Source organism: Pan troglodytes, chromosome 9, assembly GCF_028858775.2.
Source record: "Pan troglodytes isolate AG18354 chromosome 9, NHGRI_mPanTro3-v2.0_pri, whole genome shotgun sequence".
Classification (NCBI taxonomy): Eukaryota; Metazoa; Chordata; class Mammalia; order Primates; family Hominidae; genus Pan; species Pan troglodytes.
The window spans coordinates 87,286,037-87,314,012 of record NC_072407.2 but is presented as its reverse complement, the minus strand read 5'-3'; the positions used below and the strand labels follow the sequence as shown (position 1 = coordinate 87,314,012).

Genomic DNA, 27,976 nt, shown 5'->3' with positions numbered 1-27,976 from the left:
ATGAACTACATATATAATGCATAATTTAATAGGTTTGGACATATGTATGCACTATAAGCACAATAAAGATAGTAAGCATACACATCACTCTTAGAAGTTTCCTCTTACCCTTTTGTAATCCCTCCTACTCATCCCTTTATTTTATATTTTGTGTTATAATCCAATGCTAGGTAATATTGTTTTTGCTCAAATTGCTCCAGCTTTGGCCATCTTTGGCAGCTCTTTCATGTGGTTCTTGTGTTTCTTTGATATTCCCCCACTGTAGCAGGGTTGTTTCTCTGGTGACTATTTCTTTATTTGCTGGGGCTATAAGATGTTCCATGCTCATCTTATGTCTCCTGCCCCAGTCCTAGGATCAACCATTTCTCCAAGGAGCTTCTTTTATTGGAAAATAGTATTACAAACCAAGATCTGGGCTCTGGGTGTGTTTGTTGCTGCTGGGGTGTCCCTGCTTCTAGGTCCTCTCAGAAGACAGAGCCAGGAATTATATATGACAAAGCTGGGAAATGTCCAGATACATATTCATTTCTGTTTCTAAACATATTTTTATCTATCTCTCTATCCTGTAGCTCTTGAAAACTTTGAGTTCATATAGACACCCTCATTGCTAATATAATATGACAGTGTTCATTACTTTTTAGCAATGCTGCACAGAGGCCAAAATCAGGGTGCTAGTTTTGTTTGTTATTACTATGGCATAATTGCTTCTAGGCCTTCTCAGCAGATGGAGCAAGGAAATATATGTGTGTATAACTGATTTGTGTATATACATGTCTGTCAATATTCTTATATGTATTCATCTGTATCTACATTAAGCTAAACATGTCTCCAACTCTCATCTAATATCATATGAATCATTTTAACCTTACTTGCCTGTAACTTTCTATAGAACAGTAAGAAACTTGGCTCCCATCATCTACCATCCATTCACTTAGTTGTTCAATTTTAGTATACATGTATTGTGTTTTCAGAATTGTTCATCTGTACCCAACAGGACACAAGTTTACCAACTAGAGTATGATGCTTTTGTATAGTTTCCTTGACTTTGGTTTTATAGTCTCTGTTCATTTTCAAAGTTACTTAAGTCAGTACTTTTTTTTTCCTGTTGACTTCTTGGAGGTTATTTTATACATTTGTAATACAGTTACATTCCTTTGTAACAGTCTGCATTTCATCTTGGGACCCTCTGACTTCCTACATGATTTTTTTTTTTTAATTTGCCTACGTTAAGGTTTACTTTTTGTGCTATTGAGTTCTTTGGGTTTTGACAAATGGTTCATGTTATGTGTCCAACACTACAGTATCATTAGAGAATATTTTCATCATCCTCTGCATTATCTAGTCAAACCTCCTTCTCTTTCTCAGAACCTCTGGCAAACATTGATTTTTTAAAACTGTCTCTTTAGTTTTACTTTTTCCAGATGCTATATAGGTGGAATCATACAGTATGTATCCTTTCCAGACTGACTTCTTTCACTTAGCAATATGCATTTAAGAGTCATCTATGTTTTTGCTTGGTTTGATAGCTCATTCCTTATTACTGAATAACATTCTATTATATGGATTTACTACAGTTTATTCACTTTTTGAAGGATTTGTTCTAGTTTTTGTAATTATGAATAAAGCTGCTATAAGCATTCTAAATGCCGGTAAAAAGATAATTTTCAGGATTTCTTCTGTTTTACTTTGGGATATATATTTATGCAGTTCTTTTAATCAGCAAAATTTCTGTATGTCTATATATGGACATATATGCAGAAGCTATTTATGAAGTCATGCATTACATTTTGATGCTTTCCTTACATTTTCTTTACAGATATCCAAGAATTTTATGAGGTGACATTGCTAAATTCTCAAAAAAGTTGTGAGCAGAAGATAGAAGAAGCCAATCAAGTTTTACAGAAATGGGAGAAGACATCCCTTCTTGCTCCGTGCCATGACAGACTTCAAAAATCTTCAGAGGTATACTACTGAAACTTCCAAAAGAACTGAATAATACTAGGACTTAGGCCACTAAAGAAGTAATGGTAGTAGTGGTGATTATTATCAACAAATGGCAACAACAATAATAGAAATGTAGTTATACCATACTGTATGCAATTTTCATATATGAAAATTCAATTTTTCCAAAACATAAAATAGGGTGGGAATGATATGATTCTTTATATTTTTTGAGTGGGTTATGTTAGCAAAATTGTCATAGTTTGAGTTGACTCAAGTCTAAGGCATTCCGGAGTTTCAGAACATGGTTACCTGTGCTGTAGGGGAAGGAGATGGATGGTAGAATAGGGAAGTGTGGTCTAAGACTCTGATTTCCATAGGAAGGGCACATATCCTGGGGCAAGAATAAAATGATCAGTTGAAGTGTAGGAGCAGAATATTAGAATTCCCATTTCCAGTTCTTTTAATCATATTCTTTAAAATTTTCTATATTTGAGTAACATATATTAGTAGTAACTAATTTTAAAAATAAATATAAAGCAATTAGAGTTGTATGATCAACTTGTTTTTACAAATAGAATTATGGAATCAAACAGTTTGGACACTACTGTTAAAATCAACATTTACCAAAGACTAAGGCAAGTTGAGGCACGTCTCAGGTTCATACCTAAGGGCTAACAGGGACAAGTCAATGGATACTTTTAAGTGGCAGTCAATACTTTGAAGGGAGGTAATAGTACATACCCACACACACTATTTTTCAAGATTGGAGTCATGTAGGCAACTCGATGATTTGGAAGCTACATGGAATCCTAGTGCCAATCAATAGCATGTTGATTGCTGAGTTTGTATTGTTAATATTGAGGCCTCTCATATATTTTCTGTCCTGCTCGGAGCTGATTTGTAAACTGGGAAGGACAGAGCCTAATTATCACCCTAGTCACTTAAAAAAAAAAAGTTAATCATGACAATAATTTGATAAATAATAGATATCAACCTTGTGAAATTATACTTAAAAGCATAAAAATAAGCATCATCCTAATTTTAGCACCTAGAAGTAATTATTTTGACTTTTTAAGTCCTTTTTTGTACAAATATATGTACATGAAGTTGGGACAATAGCATGTAGGGCATTTTATGTCTTTTACATTTAATGTTACACTAATAGCTTTTATCCATATCATAACATTGAACATTTTGGGAAAATATTTTAGTGGCTATGAATATTCCATGATTTGGAACTTAAGCAGATCTTCATTCAAATCTAGGCTATCTTCAATTTCCTGCTTTGAATAATGCTGTAATGGATGTGCATGTGTATAAGCCATTGCTTTTTTTTTTTTTCTAACTGTTTCATTAGGATTGATTTTATAAATGAAACTGTTGAGTACAAGGGTATGGACATTTTTAAGGCTCTGGATACAAATTGTCAAGCTGTTTTGGAGAACAATGCTATCAGCCATCTTTCAAAAGGCCAATCTGCCTATATCTTTAGTAGCATTATTTTATTATTTAAAATATGTTGTCAAATTAATAGATAAGATGTTTTACTTAATGCTTTATATTGCAGTTACGTGTTCACTATCATGACTCAACTTTTTAAATGATTATTGGTTGTCTATTTTTCTTTCATGATCCATTCAAGCTCTTTGTCTATTTTTCTAAGTGGTACTAGAATTCTTAATTGCTTTGCAAGAGCAGTTTATTTATGAAACATGCCATCCTGTTGTCATAATTGTTTTTTTTTTCTGGTTTGTTTATTATTATTAATTTTGCTTATAATACTTTTTAACCTTCAAAATAGTTTTAATTTTTATGTGATAAAATTATCACTTTTTAAAAAATTCTTTCTTCTTTGCTTTATCTTTCTTCATTCTAGGACTAGTTAAGTATTCTCCTGTATTTTTTTCTAGGCTTTCATTGCCTTGATATTTTTGATTTTTCAATTTTCTTTTTTTTAAAAAAGTAATTAATTAATTAATCAATTTTTAACTTTTATTTTAAATTCAGGGGTACATGTGCATGTTTGTTATATAGGTAAACTCATATCACAGGGGTTTGTTGTAAGATTATATTTCATCACCCAGGTGCTAAGTACCCAATAGTTATTTTTTTCTGATCCTTTCCCTCTTCCCACCCTCCACCCTCTAGTAGGTGCCAGTGTCTGTTGTTCCCCTGTTTGTGACCATGTATTCTCATCATTGGCTCCCACTTATAAGTGAGAACATGCAGTATTTGTTTTTTTGTTCCTGTGTTAGTTGGCTAAGGATGATGACCTCCAGCTTCATCTATGTTCCTGCAAAGGGCATGATCTCGTTCCTTTTTATGGCTGTGTAGTATTCCATGGTATATATGTATCACATTTTCTTTATCCAGGCTACCACTGATGGACATTTAGGTTAATTCCATGTCTTTGCTATTGTGAATCATGCTGCAATGAACATACGGGGGTGCATGTGTCATTATGAAAGAACATAAATTTTCAAAAACATTATTTTATTCAATTTCTAGATGCATAGTCCCATATATATTGCATAGAAGCATAAATGATAAATATATACTTTTTATTCTAAATACAGTTGTTTTTAAAACAATTTTTCTATTTTTGTGGACTCCCCTTTCACTCACTTTCTGCTTATACTGTATCAGCTCTATCCTCCCTGCATGCAAGGTAACTGATGTTAGCAATTTGTGCATTTTTTGTGTTTTTTCTTTAATTTTTTATTTTTAATTATTGTGGATACATAATAGTTATACATATTTATGGGGTACATGCAATATTTTGATACAAACATATAATGTGTGATGGTTAAGTCAGGGTAATTGGGATGTCCATTACCTCAAGCATTTATTATTTCTTTGTGTTAGGAACATTCTAATTCCACTTTTTAAGTTATTTTGAAATATACAATATATTATTAATCATAGCTGCCCTATTGTGCTACTGAGCACTAGATCTGTTTCTATCTAACTGTATTTTTGTACCCATTATCCATCTCTTCTTTATTCTCCCCTGCCCATTACCTTCACAGACTCTTGTACCCATCAGTCAACTTTCCATCTGCATGTGTACATTTTATTTTTTTTAGCTTCCACATATGAGTGATATTTGTCTTTCTGTGCCTGGCTTATCTCACTTAACATAATGTCCTTCAATTCCATCCATGTTGTTGCAAATGACAGGAGTTTATTTATTTATTTTTTTTTAGTCAAGTAAATTCCCATTGTGTGTATGTACCACATTTTCTTTATCCATTCATCTGTTGATGGACACTTTGATTGATTCCATATCTTGGCTATTGTGAATGGTGCTGCAATAAACATTGGAGTACAGATACTTCTTCAATATACTGAATTTCTTTATTTTAGATATATACCCAGCAGTGGAATTGCTGAATCATATGGCAGTTCTAAGTTTAGTTTTTTGAGGAACCTCCATACCGTTCTCTATAGTGGTTGTACTAATTTGCATTTCTGCCAACAGTGTACAAGGGTTCCCCATTCTCCACATCCTCACCAGCATCCGTTATTGCCCTGTCTTTTTTATAAAAGCCATTTTAACTGCAGTGAGCTCAAAGAGGAGGACAGATAAGGGATAGACTTAGAGGCTATTGGAAAGATTTTGCTATGAGAGAAATAGAAACCACTGGAAAGTTTTGAGCATATGAATGAGTTGATCTGAGCTTCCCAAAAGGCATACAGAATATCCCGTTTTTAGAAATTAGAAATATTTTACTTTTGCCTGGATCTGCTGAACTCATTATTAGTTTCCACAGGCTTCGTTATTATAGCTACATATTTAGTATATATTAAGGTTGATAGGAAGAACAATGTGATCATTATTTTGAATCTCATGGAGTCCCTACAGTGTGCCACCCAATGATTCCTTTTCTCCTTGAAACAAAATCAGATGGGCTTCTGAAGCAAAACTTTGATGTGATTTTAATAGCATGTAAGTTTAAAAGACCTGGAGGTAAAGGTTTTAGACTTTTCTTGTCTGGAAAGAAAGTGACATCGACTTGTTTGCATTCAGCTTGGGAAGATCTTAAATACAAGTTTCACCTACTGTTTTTTGAAATTTCATCTCCAGTGCCTGGTGGAAAGAGATCTGTCTTCTTACTTCCTCAGCATATGTGTGATAGAATTCTAGCTGCTCACCTTAAACTCTGATTTATATGAAGTTTCTGGAAAATGTAAATCAGCACCCTGATCCTTCACATCCCATAGCATTTTAACCTGTAATATGTTGTTGATATCATAAGATGACAGGAGCAGAGTCATAATATGGCTATTCTGTGTTGGATTGGTGGTGTTTTGAAACATGATAGAAATTTTTATTTAGGAATAAAAAATAAATGACCTTTTAAAAAACATTTTAAAAGAAGCATCTATTCCGAGGTTTGATTTTTTTGTTTGTTTCTTAGGTGTTTTGCTGAACTATAAGTAATTCATCTCTCTATTCTACAATATTCTATACTGAGGTGCATATCACCCTTCTCCTGTCTGCCAACACTATAATAACTGATTTTTAGCTCCCAATTATGGTGAGTTTTCTGCTTCATTTATGGGTTTTTTTGGTGTAAAAAAATGGACACAGCATCCTCCTCACTTCTGCTTTAAGTATATGTGTGTGTATTTTCTCCATAGAACTTGAGCTGCTGGGCTGAAATCTGCAATTCTAACTTGGTGACAGAAAGAAAGTAAGTTTATATTACTAACAGTGTTACAGTAACAGCACTGGGCCAGGAAGGAGGCTGCTTGGTATAGCAGAACAATCAAGAGTAATCTGAAAGTCTTCTGTTTGAATTTTGCTTTTGCCAGTTGCTAGTTACATGGCCATTGTCAAATTATTTAACCTATCTGATTTTTTATCTGTAAAATGTCAAAGTAATAATGGTGTCTACCTCATAAGGTTATTGTGAAGAATAAATAAGCTATCAGGCATGTAAAGTGCTGAGTACAATTCCTGGACCTAGGAAATGGTCCATAAAGAGCACTTAAATTGATAATGATCTTGTGGAAAGTCCTGTTACGTCTCTGAGTCTCACTCACTATCTTCATCAGTAAATGGAGATAAAAACTATATGTCAGGGAGAATCAAATAAAAGGATATATATATATGCTTTGAAAAAGGAATTTTGTAAAACTGCATTATATTAAAATGCATAGTATAAATAGGACTTTTCCCCTTGTTTTGTCACTTCTCCCTGGGAATTCAGATCAAATAACCAATAAGAAAGCATTTTGCAAAGCAAAAAGCATTATGTGAATATAAGAAAATCTCACCATCATTACTATGCAATGAACAAATATCTTCTCATTTAAACCTATTACTGTTACTTAAAATTCCTTCCATGGATATTTTGGTGAGGCTCCAGAAGACAAAGGGAGTTAAGGTAGTCCCTGTTAAACTGTGCATGCTATTGTAGGGTAACACAATACTGCTCTCAATAGGCTCTTGAATGCACCTATGAGGCTCTTGACATTTAAATAAAAACAATTTTTTTTTTTTTTTGCTGTTTGCTTGTTTATTTTTTGTTTTGGTTTGTTTTTCTGAGATAGTGGGTGGAAAAGAGTAATTACTTCGTATGGATTTGTGTTGGTATTTGGAGGTCCTGGGTAATGGTGGGAGGAAAGTAAACACTGATAAATAGGAGTTGGAAGAGGGGTAGAGTGGAGAGAAAAGGCACAGTCAAGGAAAGGGAACCTTAAAGGAGAAGTGAGTGTTTTCATACATAAGTTTTAGCTACCAGTTAACTTTTTATTATAGCAGCCTGGCAAGCGGCATAGAAATTAGCCCTTGAAAGGAATGATGAAACTGTTTTCCCTTCTGTTTCCTTTCTCTCTCCTCTTTTCCTTTCCTCTCTTCTTCCTATTTCCTTCCCTCCCCTCTCCTTATCACTTATTGAGCATCTGGTATGTATATTCATCTTTGTGTAGCTTCTTTAAGCTGCCACGTACCTTTGCACACATTGGTTGCTATGTAAAGTGAAACTCAGGACCATGTTTTTTCTTCATAACTTCAGCTCTGCCCGGCTATCTTTAACCTATCCTTTTTACTTGATCCCTTCTTGATTCCAGTATTCTAGTTCTTGACCTGGATAGTAACTATTTTCTTCTTTATTGGACTTGGTGTTCTTTCATAACATATCTTTTGGATATCAGTTATAAAGATGAGGAAAACCAAAGTTTTTTATTTGATCTTATACTTTAGAGGAAATAACAGTCTCTCACATATATAGGCCATTTTATAGTTAAAAATATAACTTCTCTAACTTGATTCTCATAATGGCTTAGTGAGGCAGGTAGAGTTGCTGTTGCTATCCACATTAGAAATGGGGAAGCTGCAGATAAGCAACTTGTCCAGGGTCATACTGTTAGAAAATGGGTAGAATCAGGAATTTTATTTCAAGACAAGAATTTTTCCATTACACTATAGCTGAGAAAGGATGATTTTTACTAGAGTACTAGAGATGGTTTCATAGCTGGGTGGGTTTAGAAATGGGCTTTGTGTAATGTATAAGATCTGGGTTGAAGGTCTTGCAGGTGGAGAAAACTATGTGAGCAAAGGCTTAGAAGAGTAATAAAACCTGATACTTATAAATAAAGTCCAGGCTAGGCTCTTTTTTTTTCCTTTGAGACAGAGTTTTGCTTTTGTTGCCCAGGCTGGAGTGCAATGAAACCATCTCGGCTCACCACAACCTCCACCTCCCAGGTTCAAGGGATTCTCCCGCCTCAGCCTCCTGAGTAGCTGAGATTACAGGCATGCACCACCATTCCCAGCTAATTTTGTATTTTTAGTACAGACGGGTTTCACCATGTTGGTTAGGCTGGTCTCAAACTCCCAACCTCAGGTGATCTGCCCAAACACTTTTAATATATTATCTCTTAATCTCTATAGCAACCCATGATGGTAGATATTTTATTGATTCATTCCTCACTTCATTTTAAATAAGATTTGAAGCGGTAGGTAGGTATTACTTATAATTTGCAGAAGAGGAAAGTAAGCCTCAGAGAAGTTAAATGTCTTCATCAAAGATGCACAGTAAAATGTGCTATAGTGGGGATTAATAAACATGTGTCTGACATCCCATCACCTTTCTTAGGAGAAAGTGGGAAAGGTTTTATAAATAGTGAACATTTAGGATTAGTAGGTGGGGAGCTGAGAGTAGTAAGACTGATTAGGTTATTCTAGCTGTCTGCTTGAGAGCCTTAATTGCAATACTATAGCATTTAAATGCTTTTCTTCAGGTCGTTGTGAGCCACAGAAGGTTTTTATGCAAGTAAATGGCATTATCAGCTATGCTGGGGCAGATTAAACTGGCAGTATCATGCATAGTAGATCATAGACAAGAGAAACCGGTGACAGGGAGACCAATTAGGTGGCTGTCACACCAGAAACTGTTCAACTGGGTACCTGGAGACTATGTATTACCCTCCTGGAAGATCATGGAGAGATTTTTTCTTGACAAAGCATCATTTCTCATGGGTAGTAACTTGATTTATAAAGAAGAAAATCAAGTTAAATTTAGAAAATACACTCAAACTAACTTGTAAAAGAAAGAAAAATCCTGCTTGCAAAATTAATCACCTAGGAAGCCTGTGAGTAACTCACAGAGCTGGTAGTTACTTTGCTGAGGCTGAAGTTAACTCAGCATTTATCTGTGAATAGTTTACAGTAAGATTTTTCTTTGGAGTACTCTAGCTAACTTTCCAATAATATGATCTAAAATAGTGAGAGTACTTTGGTTTTCTACCTAATATTTTTCAAATATAATGAAATTAGATTACATTCATACTTACCAGAAATACTAGACCTCAAAGAAATATTACTTGGATGATACAAAGATATTTAACTGTAAAATGTCACTATTATTCGTAACTTCTTGAAATATCTCTATGTTTGACCTTCCTCTCCATTCACAATGGCACTGATCTAATTCAGGCTTTCATAGAATCTTTCTACAGATTTAGCAACAAGCTTTAACTGGTCTTCATAGTCAGGATTTTCCTCTTGTAGCTCTACCTCCCTAGGCTAACAGTTTTAAAACTATTTATTGATCTTCATTTTTTACAGATTATTGTGCCATCTCCTTAGCATAATCTTTACTGTCTGGACTGAACTTACATTAAGCTTTACTTAAGCCTTGTTCTTGTTCATTCCTCTGTCTGGAATATTTTTCCCTTTGTTTTCATCTGGAAATTTTCTACTTAATCTTTTTAAAGGTCTACCTGTCTATCAATCACAAATTTTCTAATGACCTTAACTAGAAAAATTCTTCTGTTTCCTGTACTGCCCAAGGCCTCTGTTATAGTGTTTGACATATTGCATTTAAATGACTTGCTCAAGTGTTTCACTTGTTAGATCATACCTTAATATCAAGTATTATATTTATTTACACAGCTGTAATATGGTTCAGAGCTTTTTAGGCAGTAAGTATTCAATAAATGTTTATGAAGTAGATGATTGACTGTATTTTTCTTGATGTCAGAGAATGATATGTTGTTTTGTTAAGTATATGTATATTATGCTAGAAACATGAATTAAAATTTCCTGGTTGACCCAGTGAAAATATGCTTAGTCCTAGGTAAGATTCTGAAGATAGTTTTAAAAACACAGGAATGAGTCATGGCGGTACAGCTCACCCTATCCTTCAAATTACTTATTTTATGGCACAACATGGGACAATTATGGGCTAAAATGATGTCATACAGTTCCATACTCTTCCCTGCAGATTGTGTTACTATCAGAGTTAGAGATGTCAGAGTTTCTCCAAAACTGAGTCATTATGGAGACCGGAGAGAATGGTTAGGTTGCAATGACTATCATCTTTCCTATTTCAGATTTGATTTGGGTTGATTGCTTGCCCATTTTAATAATTTGACCTCTTTTAAACATTCATTCTTGTAATAGTGAAATTCTGTAATCCCATTTCTTATTCAACAGGCAGACTATCCTGGCAAAAAAGATAGAGGAAGTGCCACATTCCTAAAGTTTTTTTCTCCCACAGAGAAAGGAGCCTGTGTTATATGGAGGTCAATCCAGCTTTGAAAATATTATGGTGAGAGAGTAAGATTTGTTCAGGAGGTAGAACTGCCAATAACTTGATAATCAGAATGTAACAGTAAAGAAAATGTTTCAGAATATCCATACTATACAAACTTGACACATTGTTGCCTAGATAGCACTGGAGTGGGTCTAAGGACATCTACCTGCCTTAGACTCCGTCCATGGAGAGCTTTATGTGGAGACTTCAAAATGGCTTGTTATGATCCTTAAAACAGTATACTGTCCTTACCTGGAATCAGTAAGCATTTTTTTTTTTCCCTTGGGGAGCTTCGTATTTTCTACATTGTGTTATAGTTATTGTAAGCATGATAGAACTCCCCTACAATACTGTGGAGTCAGGACCTGTGTGCCCTGAATATATGGTTTATATCTTCTCAGGACTAAGCTAGATCCCTACATATATTAACTTCCCAGTAAATGTTCATTGAATAAATAAATGAATTATATTACTGTCTAATCTAAAGGAAGCATAGTTTTCAAATTATATAAAAGTATGGCCTTTTTTTTTTCTATACAGGGCAGGATATTTAAAATTGAGAGTGTTCCTGAAAATCCAGATATATGATTATCCAACTCAAAGCACTGTCCAAGAACTGAATCAGATAATAGTTCTGGATTATTTTTGAGATGAGAGAGTGCACTATTAGTTAAACATTTTATGAAATGTTCACATATACTAGTATTTTCAGTTAGAATTTCATTATTATTTTAGTAAATATGACAGATTTGTATGTATGCAGCTGTCATTGAAAGTAAGTAATATAAGATTAAGGTCTAGCATATGAATAATCCTTTGTCATTTAAGAGAAAGTTGTTTTATTTTGAAATCTGTTGTGGTCATCTTCCACATGATGAAAAATAAATTCATGAATATAATACCAGATATCATGCTAGCAGAAAAACCCAAGTTGTCTTGTAGAGTCTACAAGAGTAAGTGAGTCAAAAAACCCAAAGCAATTAGCACCTCTAGTCATTGGCTAAACTAATTTCTTAAAGATAGTTCTGTTGGGCTGAGGGAAAGCTTCCCCTTTGCCCTCTGAAGTTTCACTGAAAATCATTGACAAAAAGCATATTAACAGGAGAAAAGGCATACAAATTTATTTGATAAAATTTTCATGTGATATAGGAGCCTTTAGAATGAAGGATAGGGTATCTTCCCGAAGATACAGGGAAAACTATCCATTTTTATGCTTAAGTTCAACAAAGTATGAGCTGCCATGTAGAAATATGTCTGGACAGAAAGGGTATGATCCAATGCTAATAAACTGAGAGGGGAAACCTAGCAAGGCCTGTCTGTTTAGATTATTCTTGGCCTCTCTGTGCAGCATTCTTTTTTCTGGGTATGGTACAAGAGCCTTTCTGGAATGGGAGTCTTATGACTTACGATCAAACCGATAATTTATTTACAAACAGTGGTATTTTAAGTAATATTTTAAGGTTTTATGGCTGGCTTTGGAGGAAAGGGGTTGTGTTTTTATGACCCACCTTGGGGAAGAGATTTGGGGTAGACTTGGGGTAGAATGAATGGTCAGAGACAGCAGAGTACAAGTTCAGAGAGAGCCACTTGTGAACCCTTCATTTGGAGATATCATTTTCTGAGACCCTACAGTGTGTAATATAAAATATATTTTATGATACTTCTTTACTGTAATGGTTAGTCTTATTTGTAAACTTGGCTGTGCTATAGTACCTAGTTATTTATTCAAACACTAAGTTGGATACTGTTGTGAAAGTATGTTTTAGATAAGTAAGACATCTACATTCAGTTGACTGTAAGTAAAGGAGACTCTTTTTTTGTTATTGTTGTTGAGAGTAGTTTATTTGCTGGTGGGAATTAACATTGCCTTGCAATACTATGATAACAATGGCCCACCTTAGTTTCCTTGCACTTCTCGACCTAATCTTAATTTTTTTTATTATACTCAAAGTTCTAGGGTACATGTGCACAGCGTGCAGGTTTGTTACATATGTATACGTGTGCCATGTTGGTGTGCTGCACCCATTAACTCGTCATTTACATTAGGTATATCTCTTAATGCTATCCCTCCCCTCTCCACCCACCCCACGACAGCTGCAGTGTGTGATGTTCCCCACCCTGTGTCCAAGTGTTCTCGTGGTTCAATTCCCACCTATGAGTGAGATCATGTGGTGTTTGGTTTTCTGTTCTTGTGATAGTTTGCTGAGAATGATGGTTTCCAGCTTCATCCATGTCCCTACAAAGAACATGAACTCGTTCTTTTTTATGGCTTCATAGTATTCCATGGTGTATATGTGCCACATTTTCTTAATCCTATCTATCATTGATGGACATTTGGGTTGGTTCCAAGTCTTTGCTATTGTGAGTAGTGCTGCAATAAGCATACTTGTGCATGTGTATTTATAGCAGCATGATTTAAAAATCCTTTGGGTATATACCCAGTAATGGGATGGTTGGGTCAAATGGTATTTCTAGTTCTAGATCCTTAAGGAATCACCACACTGCCTTCCACAATGGTTGAACTAGTTTACAGCCCCACCAACAGTGTAAAAGTGTTCCTATTTCTCCACATCCTCTCCAGCATCTGTTGTTTCCTGACTTTTTAATGATCAGCAATCTAACTGGTATGAGATGGTATCTCATTGTGGTTTTGATTTGCATTTCTCTGATGGCCAGTGATGATGAGCATTTTTTCATGTGTCTGTTGGCTACATAGATGTCTTCTTTTGAGAAGTGTCTTTTCATATCATTTGCCCACTTTTTGATGGGGTTGTTTGATTTTTTCTTGTAAATTTTTTTAAGTTCTTTGTAGATTCTGGATATTAGCCCTTTGTCAGATGGGTAGATTGTAAAAATTTCCTCCCATTCTGTAGGTTGCCTGTTCACTCTGCTGGTAGTTTCTCTTGCTGTGCAGAAGCTCTTTAGTTTAATTAGATCCCATTTGTCAATTTTGGCTTTTGTTGCCATTGCTTTTGGTGTTTTAGTCATGAAGTCTTTGCTCATGCCTATGTCCTGAGTGGTATTGCCTAGGTTTTCTTCTAGGGTTTTTATGGTTTTAGGTCTAATATTTAAGTCTTTAATCCATCTTGAATTAATTTTTGCATTAAGTGTAAGGAAGGGATCCAGTTTCAGCTTTCTACATATGGCTAGCCAGTTTTCCCAGCACCATTTATTAAATAGGGAATCCTTTCCCCATTTCTTGTTTTTGTCAGGTTTGTCAAAGATCAGATGGTTGTAGATGTGTAGTGTTATTTCTGAGGGCTCTGTTCTGTTTCATTGGTCTATATCTCTGTTTTGGTACCAGTACCATGCTGTTTTGGTTACTGTAGCCTTGTAATATAGTTTGAAGTCAGGTAGCTTGATGCCTCCAGCTTTGTTCTTTTTGCTTAGTATTGTCTTGGTGATGCGGGCTCTTTTTTGGTTCCATATGAACTTTAGAGTAGTTTTTTCCAATTCTGTGAAGAGTCATTGGTAGCTTGATGGGGATGGCATTGAATCTATAAATAACCTTGGGCAGTATGGCCATTTTCACAATATTGATTCTTCCTATCCATGAGCATGGAATGTTCTTCCATTTGTTTGTGTCCTCTTTTATTTCGTTGAGCAGTGGTTTGTAGTTCTAAGTAAAGCAGACTGTTAATAATGTGGGTGGACCTATACAATCAGTTGAAGGCCTTAAGAGCAAAACTGTTCTGGAGAAGGAATTCTGCCTCAAGGCTGCAACACCATTTCTGCCTGAGTTTCCAGACTTCTGGCCTATCCTACAGATTTAAGACATATCAGTCTCCACAACTGCAAGAGTCTATTTCTTAAAATCAATCAATCTATGTGTATTAGTCTATTTTCATACTGCTGATAAAGACATATCTGAGACTGGGCAACTTATAAAAGAAAGAGGTTTAATGAACTCACAGTTCCACATGGCTTGGGAGGCCTCACAATTATGGCAGAAAGAAGGCACATCATACATGGTGGGAGGCAAGAGAAGAGAGCTTGTGCAGGGAAACTCCCCTTTATAAAACCATCAAGTCTTGTGAGACCTATTCACTATCATGAGAATAGCATGGGAAAGACCTGCCCCCATGATTCAATTACCTCTCACCAGGTCCCTCCCACAACACATGGGAATTATGGGAGCTACAATTCAAGATGAGATTTGAGTGGGAACATAGCCGAACCATATCATTCACACCCGGCCCCTCTCAAATTTCATGTCTTCACATTTCAAAACTAATCATGCCTTCCCAACAGTCCCCCAAAGTCTTACCTCATTTCAGCATTAACTCAAAAGTACACAGTCCAAAGTTTCATCCGAGACAAGGCAAGTCCCTTTGGCCTATGAGCCTGTAAAATAAAAAGCAAGTGAGTTGCTTCCTAGATACAATGGGGGTACAGGCATTGGGTAAATACTTGTTCCAAATGGGAGAAATTGGCCCAAAGAAAGGGGCTGAAGGCCCCATGCAAGTCTGAAAGCCAGCAGTGCAGTCAAATCTTAAAGCTCCAGATTGATCTTCTTTGACTTCATGTCTCACATCTAGGTCATGCTATGCAAGAGCTGGGTCCCCATGGTTTTGGGCAGCTCAGCCCCTCTGGCTATGCAAGGTAGCCTCCCTCCTGGCTGCTTTCCTGTGCTGGCATTGAGTGTCTGTGGCTTTTCTGGGTGCACGGTGCAAGCTGTGGGTGGATCTACCATTCTGGGGTCTGGAGGACAGTGGCATTCTTCTCACAGCTCCACTAGACAGCACCCCAGTGGGGACTCTGTGTGGGGGCACCCACCCCACATTTCCCTTCTGCACTGCCCTAACAGAGGTTCTGCATGAGTGCCCCACCGCTGCAGCAAACTTTTGCCTGGGCATTCAGATGTTTCCACACATCCTTTGAAATCTAGGCGGAGGTTCCCAAACCTCAATTCTTGACTTCTGTGTACCCATAGGCTCAATGCCACATGAAAGCAGCCAAGGCTTGGGGCTTCCACTCTCTGAAGCCATGACCTAAGCTTTACCTTGGCCCCTGTTAGTCATGGCTGGAGCAGCTGAGACACAGGACACTCTAGACTGCACACAGCAGAGGGACCCTGGGCCTGGCCCACAAAACCATCTTTTCTTCCTTGGCTTCTGATCCAAGGTCTCTGACATACCCTGGAGACATTTTCCCCATTGTCTTGGTGATTAACATTTAGCTCCTCATTATTTATGCAAATGTCTGCAGCCAGCTTGAATTTCTCCTCAGAAAATGGGGTTTTCCTTTCTATCGGATTGTCAGGCTGCAAATTTTCCAAACTTTCATACTCTGCTTCCCTTATAATACTGTATACCTTTGATAGGACCCAAGTCACCTCTTGAATGCTTTGCTGCTTAGAAATTTATTCTGCCAGATGCCCTAAATCATCTGTCTCAAGTTCAAAGTTCCACAAATTTCTAGGGCAGAGGAAAATGCTGCCAGTGTCTTTGCTAAACCATAACAAGAGTCACCTTCACTCCAGTTCCCAACAAGTTCCTTATCTCCATTTGAGACCACCTCAGCCTGGATTTCGTTGTTCATATCATAATGAGCATTTTGGTCAAATGCATTCAACAAGTCTCTAGGGAGTTCCAAACTTTCCCACATTTTCCTCTCTTCTTCTGAGCCCTCCAAACTGTTCCAACCTCTGCCTGTTACCCAGTTCCAAAGTCACTTCCTCATTTTCAGGTATCTTTTCAGCAGCACCCCACTGTCAGTACCAAATTACTGTATTAGCTTGTTTTCATGCTGCTGATAAAGATGTACCAGAGACTGGGCAATTGACAAAAGAAAGAGGTTTAATGGACTCACAGTTCCATGTGGCTGGGGAGGCATCACAATCATGGTGGAAAGTAGAAGGCATGTCTCACGTGGCGGCAGACAAGAGAAGACAACTTATGCAGGGAAACTCCCCTTCATAAAACCATCAGATCTCATGAGACTTATTCATTATCATGAGAATAGCATGGGAAAGACTTGCCCCCATAATTCAATTACCTCCCATTAGGTCCCTGCCACAACATGTGGGAATTATGGGAGTTACAATTCAAGATGAGATTTGGGTGGGGACACAGCCAAATGGTACCAATATGTATTCATATATGTATTCACTCATCCATTCTACTGGTTCTGTTTCTCTGGAGAACTCTGACTAATACAGGTACTAACACATTTTAATAATAGCTAACACTTATCTGGCTCTTATTATATTCTAGGCAGTGCTTTACATATATTAAGTGTTTTAGATTTATTTATTCATTTAATTCTTATAACATTCATACAAGATGGGTATTATTATTACTGTTATTTTAAATATGAATAATCTAAGATACAGAAAATTTAAATAATTTCTCAACATTACACAACCAGTAAGTGAAACATACTTTTCAAAATGATAGATTATGTTCCTGGACAAAAATCACAAAACCAAACAGAACAAGAGCAGACCTTCATTTAATTCTTTTTCTTCTCTCTTTGTGTGGGCTTGGCTTTGGAATTGGTACAATTATGCTTGCTACTGGCCTAACATTAACACTATTGTGAACAGTTAACATTTGCTAAGTATATTAACGGTATGCCAAGCTTCTTACATATACAGTCTCATTATTCTCTCAAGAACCTTAAGAAATTGGTACTATTATTTAGCATATTTTATAATGCAGTAGAAGATTAAGAACTCCAACTCAGTTATCTCTGACTCTACAATCTTTACTCTTAATTTTTCTGCCCCTTGGGGAGTCATGGAATCCTAAGAAGTCTGAGAAATCTTGTTGTTCAAGTAGTTCAAGGACTTATCTAATGAAGATGTCTTGTGTAGCATTTAATTTGATCTAATCTGGAATCCAATCTAATCTGGAATCTCTTCACAGTGCAAAGACCTGAGCAGGCCAACCAAATGTTTTCTGATGGGCCAAGATCCAAGCCAGACATGCTTTCTGAGGCAGTCTGAAGCAGAGGAAGTAGATGAGGTAGATCCAATCTGCATTCTACAAGGGAGAAGTTGAAAATCAGGAGGCTGAGTAACAAGATGCAAATAATAATTCCAATAAAGAAATTGTGGGCTTGAAAAGGAAAACATCTGAGTGAGAACTAGATTGAAGCACACACATTCCTGGGATATTTTAGCAAGCTAATAGCTATATGGTTAGAATGTTACGCTACTTTAAAAGTATAGAGTTGAGATATAGAGCTTACTATTTCTATTATGACACATTCTAGTACTTAGAAAATTCTCTCACAGATGGAATAGAAGCATATGCTTCCTTAAAATTCTATCCATTAGTTGTAATTTTGAAACCACAGGGCAAATATACTTTCTTTTCTATCATTTTAAAACCACCAATCATTCCCTAATTCTTCCCCCAACCTTTCTTACCAAGTATTTATCTGTTGTAGGCATCACAGAGAGCTTTTTGAGAGGCATTAGCCATTCTAATTGTGTGTTATTATAAACATTAAGAAAATAGGACGACAAACAGTGAAGTATTTATCCTTGTAATGTGCTACCTGACATAAAGTCATTGGAATGGGATTTTCTGAAAAAGGGATAACAATTTAGCGATGTTTAGTTACATCCTAGAGCTTTACCCATGTGAACCCTGAAAATTTGAGACGAGTCTCGCTTAATTTAGAAATTTTATTTTGCCAAGGTTGAGGACATGCACCTGTGACACAGCCTCAAGAAGTCCTGAGGACATGTGCCCAAGGTGGTCAGGGCACAGCTTAGCTTTATACATTTTAGAGAGACATGAGACATCAATCAATATATGTAAGAAGTCCATTGGTTCAGTCTGGAAAGGCAGGTCAATGTGAAGAAAAGGCAGGAAGACTCAAAGTGGGGAGGGGACTTCCAGGTCACAGATATGTGAGAGACTAATGGTTGCATTCTTTTAAGTTTCTGATTAGCCTTTCCAAAGAAGGCAATCAGATATGCATCTATCTCAGTGAGCAGAGGGATGGCTTTAAATAGAATGGTAGGTAGATTTTCGCTGAGCAGTTCCTAGCTTGAAGGGGCCCAAGGTATTTTCCTTTCACATGCGTGAAGAACGTGTCAGTAAAAGCAGAAAACAAGCTCTGAGGAGTCAGAGTCCATTCTACACTCTTTGAAATTTGTCAGGTTAAATAAAATAATACAAATAAAGTGCTTAGTGCATTGGTTGTTAGTGAACCTTCAATAAATGAAAGTAATTAAATACAGGGAGCAGTTGCCATTGGCAAACATTCACGATCCTGAGAAATGAAATCTGACAGCCTGATAGCAAAGGAAAGCAGGAACACACACACACACACACACACACACACACACACACACACACGCAAAAGGCATCACAGTTGTCTGAGATCGTTGTGTGGGGTAAACTGTCTGAAACAATTATTTTGTTATAGAGTAGAGAAATAATGTTCAAAGTAGCTTAAATTATTTTAAATATGATTTCCTTAAGAAAAAAGAATTATGTATATTTTAGAAAGGCTTCCCTATAAAATGAAAATAAAAATTTTCTTTTAAAGGGTTAAAGTCTAAGCTACCTGGAAAACTTGTTTTCTTTTTTTTTTTAAATAACTGATTCCACATGGTTTCAGATAGACAGGTGTTTGTCTAGTTTGAGTTGGTTTTGGTGTTACTGTGTCAGATTATTTGACAACATCAATTCTACATAAACTAACTAGCACCTTGTATCAGGATCTCTTTTGTTTTTTGTGGGGGGTATAGAAATAAGTGAGATCAGATCTCTGTCCTCAAGGAGGTGACGGTCTAGAAGAAAGACAGGCGTACACCCATGTAGCTTAATAGCAAATGTGTCTAAGTCAGTTCGGGCTGCCAAAACAGAATGCCATAGACTGGGTGGGTTAAACAACAAACATTTATTTCTCACAGTTGTAGGGGCTGAAAGTCTGAGATCAGGGTACCAGCATGTCTGAATTCCTGGTAAAAGCCCTGTTTCTGGTTTATAGATAGCCGTGTTGTTGTACCTTCACATAGCAGAGAACAGAGCAGGAGAAAGTAAGTCCTCTCATGTCTTTTTGTAAGGGTACTTATCCTATTCATGATTACTCTACCCTCATGAACCAATTACCTTTCAAAGGCCTAAATAACATCACATTGGGAATTGGAATCTCAACATATGAATTTTGAAGGGATACAAGCATCCAGTCCATAGCAAAATCCTAAAGTAGAGATGGATGCAAAATTTTGTGGGAGCATAGAGGAAGTCCACTGAGTTTGAATTATGTAACTGCTACCAAAGGATATCCTGAAAAAACTGTTATTACCCAGAATGGAAAGTTTATACTCTCTATAACTTGTGGTGCAACACTAAAAAGTTTTGGTTTCTAACATTTTTTGGGGACTGTGGTAAAATGACTCCTTGTGAAGCAAATGTTTCTTCATCAGAATTGAGGGTTCTGAGTAAAAGAAAGCAAAGTGGGCGTACAAAATATTTAATAAATTATTTCTTCATTCTTTCAACACATTTTCATTGATTGCCCAGAAGCCTACTTTATGCCACACTTAAAGAATACAAAGATGAGTGAAACTGCATTGTATTGATGCAGGATGTTTTCTTTTTCTTTTCTTTCTTTCTTTTTTTTAAATTATACTTTAAGTTCTGGGATACATGTGCAGAACATGCAGGATTGTTATATAGGTATACATGTGCCATGCTGATTTGCTACACCCATCAACCTGATATCTACATTAGGTACTTCTCCTGATGCTATCCCTCCCCTAGTCCCCCATCCCCCAACAGGCCCTACTGTGTGATGTTCCCCTCCCTGTGTCTATGTGTTCTCATTGTTCAACTCCCAGTTATGAGCGAGAACATGCGGTGTTTGGTAGGGAGCACACAAGCACACAACTATGGGAATGGCTGGCTGCTTTGGCACTGGCAAGAGGAACTCCACTTACTTAGGCCCACCATGATCCACCGCACATGGGAGGGATCACATAGGCAAGAGAGTGCAGGAACTTGCCAGACACTTTGGCCCTTACAGGAGCAAATTCCATGCAGGCCTTGTGGCAGTGTCCAGGTTGGGGGGCCCATGACTCCAAGGCTTCAGAGGGCATACTACAATGATCTCTTAGCTACACTGTCTATGGACAGCAGTGTGTTATCACCTCAGTGGCCCTTTGCCTCGTTGCATGGAGTGGCTGCCCTCAGTCAGTGAGAGCAAAGGGCCAGTGTGACAGCCTTTTTGGGTACCCACATTTGGTGGGTCCTGAATTCTTTTCTGGTATCCAAGAGAATGAGGTAACGTGGTCAAATCAAAGGATGGTGAATGGGGAGAATTTTATTGAGCAATGAGAGAAGCTTTCAGCAGACAGGGCAGCTGGAAAGGGAATGGGAATGGCAGGTCACTCTTCCCTGAAGTCAAGTTATCTCTCTGCCTCTCTCCTCCGAAGTCAAGTTGCCTCTCTCTGATGTCCAGCTACTTCTCTCTACTGGCTGAGTCTGGGATCTTTATAGGCCCAGGATGGTGGGTGCAGCAAGCTATTGGTAGTTTTGGAAAAGGCAACATTTGATTGGTAAAAAGACATTAATCAGAAAGAACCAATCAAGAGAGCAGGCAAACAGGAATAGAAGTTCTCACTTTGGGCTGCAGGTTTCAGGCTACATTTGGCTTGAAGGTGGGGTTTCCACCAGGGACCCACCCCTGTCTGCCTAGAGTTTCTCTGCCTCCTGCCTCTATCAGTATGTAGTGGGGGCCAGAGTGCTGCCATGGAAGGAGCATAGGCCTTGGAGCCAAATGGGGCTAAAGCAGGAATTCTGTTTCCCCTATTTACTGCAATGTGGTTTTGAACTTGTCCCGCTTAGCCTGTACATAAATATAAAAAAATTTGCCTGTATGATTGTTTTGAAGATGGAACTGATATATGTAAAGCATCTAATTGTTTTGGGTTTGACACATAGTGTGTGTTAAATAAATGGAAGTTATGTATATGACAGTGTCTGTTTTTAAGAAGCTCCTAGTTCAGTGGGGTCATGCAGACATTCAGTCTGTACTACAATATGATGTCATAATATAGATAGTGCAATTGTCCATATGATAGGAAAGAAAGGGCTTCTTAGAGAAGGCATCTTAAGAAAAATATTGAGGAATGTAATAGGAGCAAATAGAGTAGGGAGAGTTTATAGCTGAAGGAGTAACATTTGCAAATACATGACATTTGAAAGAGAGCATGTCTGGTTTTTACTAGGAGCTGCAAGTAGCTCTGCATGGCTAGAATGTAAGTGGAGGATGATAGAAGGTAAGACTGGATCATAGACAGGATCAGATTAATAAGAACCTTATGTAATCTCTAAGGATTTAGATAGTATGAACTCCTTGGAAGATTTTAAGAACAAATTAGAACAGAAGTTCAATGTCAGTAACTGTTGGCTGTTGGGAAGCTACATCCATGAGACCTGAAAGAAATGTTTCTTGCGAAAAACCCCTGGGGGCAAATACTGATTTTGAGAGAGAAAGATGCTTAGTACCCTGTAGTCTGAGAAGACTACACTCCTGGGGTGGTTGGGAGGTTCCATGTGGATACGGTGCTGTTATCTTGGCTTTGTTTTGGTCTTTTTAGGTAAAATGGTACCCCATTCATAGCAATGGCCCTCATCAATAGCCCTTATTATGGGTTTGTTGACTAGCAGTACAGCAAAACTGAGTATTAACCACTTTCAATCAAAAATGTATCTAATGATGGCTGGCAACCTAAACACCTGTCCTGTTGATTAGGACTTCATCCCCATCTTAGTTCTTTAAATATTACTATTTTGATGGTGAGAAGAAGGAAGATTAGATAAACCTAAGGGGGAAAATGCCAAAGAAAAGGAAAGTATTTCACCAAAAGGCCTAGAACATCAGGCTTAAGCTGGCCATTTGTACCTCTTTTCCCCTGAGTCTTGTCCCTGGTTTCTGCTTTGTTTCTAAGGGCCAAGGTGGGAGGAAGAGGATATTTTCAGAAAGGTGGAGGATATAGGCTTTTCTTACTCTACTGGATGCATGAGAAAAGAAACTCCAAAATGTGATTCCTCTGTGGAGTCCTAATAAGATAAACAATCAACAACAAGGAAGAGGCAGCAGGTGGGGGAGAACAATTGTCTGACAGACAGCTAACCACAAACCTGTTGGCACAACATCCTGTTCCCAAATACCTTGCTCTACACATAACCCTAGCAGCACGACCTTATCTACACAGGCCACTCCAGCACGACCCTATAAAACTTCCCTTCAACCCCTGCCTCTTTGCAGACAGCCCCTTCTCTGCTGTGATGCCTGTTGTTTCCTTGGAATATACTTTCTCTCTAATAAACTTGCTTTCTTTAACTCACTATTGTTTCAATAACTGTTACCACCTATGATGTCAGCTTCAGCCAGATGCACCTATGACATTTTGGTGACCCGTATGGGGACCTCTCCCCTACTCTCCCCCTTTCCTGTTTTCCAACTCCAATCTCTCATTGGACAGCATTCAAGCCTGGAGACAACTGATGGTCCTCAGCCATGGCTATTCCCCAGGGGATCAGAAGGTCACAGGGGAAAGACGTCTGAACACTGCCACTCAATAGGGTGAGAGTTTAGAGTTTACTTTTCTTTCCAGTCTTCCAGAAGACAATATTTAGTATCCCTCTGGCAACTGATGGCAACTGGCCAGGGCCATTCCCTGGTGTAGGCTGAAGGTCAAGGGGTGAACAGGTTTTGCTGTCTTGCCCGGAAGGGAGGAAGACTCTCTCCTATCCTTTCTGGTCAAAAGTCCTCAATCCCTATGTGTGGCACAATTGGCAGTGGCAGCTCAACCAGGGCAAACCCACATGCGTTTTGGGCAAACTCACATGCGTTTTGGGGGAACTCAGACCCCCTCTCTCACTCTAAATTCTCCCATGAAGAGAGCCAGCCAGCCATCCTGCTCTGGACCTTTTAAGCCAGGTGATCTCAAACAGCATTGGAATGATAAATCTTCCCTGAACCTTTTCCTCTTGTACCTGGATTGAGCACCCTGCATAATTCATACCTGGACTGACCTGAGGTTGCTCATGCAGTATTCATCCAGTGTAAGGCCCTAGTGCCAGGATTTCCTTTCCAATAGATGGGATGCCCTTTGGAAAGTGCATCTTGGAGTCCCTCAGCAGACATAAGTGGAACCCCCTTTTCCTGGGGGGATGCCCTGAGAGAAATTGTGGTTCAGGTCCCCAGCAGACATTCTTTTTGGTCCCACCATGGGACAAAGCCCTTCCATTCCTCAGACTCATCCCTGGGCTCCATTCTCAAACACTGGGATAAATTTGACTCTCAGACTCTCAAAAAGAAATGTCTAATTTTCTCATGTAACATAGCATGGCTGTTCCCGGACCAAATGAGGGTTGGGCTGCTTATTCTCGTGGCTCAATAATGAGATGCAGATGAACTGGGAAAGAAGGGAGTTTATTACTGTAACCAGGTACAGGGAGAAGGCCTGGAAAGTATCACCAGACCAACTTAAAATTACAAAGTTTTTCCAGATCTTATGTACCTTCTAAGCTATATGTCTATGTGTAAGTGTGCATTCGTCTAAAGATAGACGTGGTTAACTTTTTCTCATCTATGACTAAGATCTGAGTCCTGAAGACCTTCTTCTGGAGCCTTAGTAAATTTGCTTAATCTGAATGGGTCCAGGTGCTAGGGTGATTACCCTTATCTTGTCTCCTGCTAAATCATGGAGGTTTGAGGAGTTCCTTCAGACTCCCATTAAACTTGTTTGTGGAAGTACGGGTGGTTTCTTCAGACCTCCAATAAACTTGTTTAATCCTAAATGGGTCTTGTTAAGAATTCCTTCATTATGTTTCATGCTTCAAGGCCCAGGAAAGGCCTAGGCAAAACTCTTGGTGGGCTTTTGTTACATTCCAGCCTTTGTATAAGGGCACTGGCTCTATCAGCTTTTAATATTTAATTTAACCACTCAGTGCTGAAACAGTTGTTATGGAGGCCTGCATTAGTGAGACCTGGCCTGCCACATGGCCACTTAAAAAACTTCCGGATCAGAAATCCTGGCCTCTAGGTGGGACCCTTGTCCCCAACACTGTTCTGTAGCTTGACCTCTTCTGTTGCAACTCTTCTAAATGGTCTGAAGTTCCTTATATTCAGGCTTTCATGACTCTCTCTCAGGATTGCGATCTCTGCCAAACCTGTCAAATGTGCCTGGCCAAATTCTCTAGCCTCAGTGACTCTCCTGACATTTTAGATGAACTTTTTTCTCTCTCCCATTCACCCCAACTGGCTGGACAGGTTGAGGCCATACTTTCTTCCCCTGACAAACCACCTTCACTTTCAACTACACCTACTCCATCTACTCCTTCTCCCTCACCTTCCCCCTGATAGCCCAACCTTGATGTCACTTTTAAGGGCCGCCTCCTTATCAGGGACCCTTCTCCTCATCACACACTAGGTCAGGGGCCACTTATGATCCCATTTTGGCCCTTGCATCTTCAACTTGTCAAATTCTTGTCTTCCAGAATTCAGCAGTTTCACCTTCAAATGCTGCTGTGAAGGGGATATTGGTCTCTTCCCAATGATGCCTGCTACCTTTATGAATCTCTCCTGGATTCTGCTATACACCAGTTTTACCTTGATATCCTCCCCCTCTCTGATGAGTCCCTTCCTCCAGCAAGATCCAATATCCTAATTCCCACAATCCAGGACAATGGCCCACGGGGTCTGCTGACAGACTCTCAACAACCATAGGTAGGGTCAATTCTATGACGCAGGCCAGCAGGAAGTAGTTGGAAGTTGAGACCTCCACCCTAATGCCAAAGACTTGTCATTGTTGTTCTATGGCGAGGTGTGGTGGGGGTGGGGGATATGGCGTCCTCATAAGTAAGCAACAATGAGGAAGGGGCCCCAGGTAGGGGAAAACAATTGTTCCAAGAGATGGCTAACCACAAATAAACAACTAGCACAACATTCTGTTCCCAAATATCTCACTCAGCATGTAGCCCCAGCAGCATAACATTATCTGCATGTAGCCCCTCCAGCATGACCCTATAAAACTTCCCTCCAGCCCCTGCCATTTTTCAGACAGCCCCTTCTCTGCTGTGCTGCCTGTTATTTCCTTGCAACATACTTTCTCTCTTACAAACTTGCTTTCTTTAACTCACTACTGTTTTAGTAAATTCTTTTACCACCTGCTACGCTGGGCCCCAGCCAGATGCACCCATGACATCCTCCAAAAGGGAACATCTCAAGAGAGACTTTAGATTAAAAAAAAAAGAATCTACCATTTGTTTCCAACAGCTTTTAACCTCCTAGTTCCCCACCCCTACCATGGTGCATGTGAGGTGGTGTGGGACTGTGTCTACCATGAAGAGATTGCTACATCCCATCTCTGGTTCTTTCCCACCTGCAGATCAGTGTAATAAAAAAGTGATTGTTCTGCTCTTCTCAGCACTGGTCACATGTTGTACTCCTTTTTGGAAACTTTAATAGGAATGTAGACAAAAGTGAGGGCATTCAAAAGCGAGTGACCAGAATGGCCAAGAGAGACACAACCAAGCCCATCTCCTGCATAGAAGTGTGGGTTTTGAAGGCAAAAATTGTATTTTATTTATCTCTGTTTATTTTTATCTGGCAGAGTACCTGGCACATTGTAGGATTTTAATAGGTGTTATTTAATGAATGAATGAGTTAGTGAATGAATACATATGAAGGAATTTACAGTTTAAGGTATTAGGGAGGTGCAACCAAAAGTGACCATGGAGCCTTGAAACTTTCAGCTTTCATGTGGAAGAAGATCCTCAAAGTTTAGAACAAAAGTGTTGAAGTTAAAGGAAGATTGACATAGGCCCAATGGAAGGAATAACTGTTTAACAATCAATTTCATTATGTTATAGTCATGTATATCTATCCAAAAAATGTCTATTAAAAGTCAAGAAGTAGCACTCTATTGACAGTTGTCCTAATTATAGAATGTAAGGTAATAGAGAGATATTGTGCCTGAGTACTTATACTGTGCCAGGCTTATTAAGGGCATCACATTAATTCTCTCATTTAATCCTCACAATGCTCCATGAGGTGGATTTTATCTTTATCCCCCTTTTTACAAATAATGCAATTTGAGGCAGAATAACTTAACAAAACTCACATTGTTGATGGTAGAGCCAGGACTCAAACCAAAAATTTTTATTCTGGGTTCTGCTCTCGGATAATGGCAGCAGAAAAAACAGAGAATCTGCCCTGGGTACCTTAGCCCAATGCTCACCAACATATTTCTTCATTTACTCATTCATTTATTACTTTAAAAAACATATTGGATGGCCTACCTGTACAAGATAGTGTGTTAGGTACAGGAAATGTATAAGTGAATACCAAACAATTTCTACATCAATAAACTCATCTTCACCATAGCTCTGAATTGCCTTAAATATGCCTGAAAAAAATAGTGAGGTGGAGGCTAATGTGGATGTATTAAATAATTTGCAATTTCTGGCCAGGGATTTGGATTGTCAATGAGAAGTAAGACAGAATTTGTGGAGAGACAGGTTCAGATGGGAAGCTTTATAGGAATCCAGGTGATGGGATGGGCCAGATTCAAGCAAGCAGAAGAGCTGGGACCTAAGTAGCTGAGGCCTTCATAGCACCCTAAAACAAGCAGAAGTGTAATATGAAATCTACATTAAGATCTAGGGAAACCAAGGAAGGTTACTTGGGAGGGTCAGCTGGATTGTCCATGGCTGACATGGTGGAATTAGTCTTAAAGTAAGGCAACACAGTATATTAGTTTGTTATTGCATTGCTATAAAGAGCTGCCTGAGACTGGGTAATTTATAAAGAAAAGTGGTATAATTGGCTCACAGTTCTGCAGGATATATAGGCTTCTGCTTCTCGGGAGGCCTCAGGAAACTTACAATCATGGTGGAAGGCAAAGGGGAAGCAGACGCATCTTCAAATGATGAAGCAGGAGAGAGGAGAGAGCGAAGGGGGAGTTTGAAGTTATACACTTTCAAACACCCAGATCTTGTGCGAGCTCAGTC

At 38.3% G+C, this 27,976-nt stretch overlaps 1 protein-coding gene across 15 annotated transcripts in view; it reads left to right on the top strand.

Moving 5' to 3' along the window:
• The window catches only part of DLG2 (discs large MAGUK scaffold protein 2), a 2,168,441-nt gene that overhangs the window by 336,135 nt on the left and 1,804,330 nt on the right, over nt 1-27,976 (top strand). For 13 of the 15 annotated variants that reach the window (XM_063783330.1, XM_063783332.1, XM_063783324.1 and 10 more), the window contains one exon: nt 1,817-1,962. In XM_063783330.1, the coding sequence (XP_063639400.1) occupies nt 1,817-1,962 (146 nt within the window). Of the gene's footprint in view, nt 1-1,816; nt 1,963-6,365; nt 6,486-6,562; nt 6,642-27,976 lie in introns of all 15 variants that reach the window. The other 2 variants (XM_063783333.1, XM_016922465.4) reach the window with 2 other exon arrangements.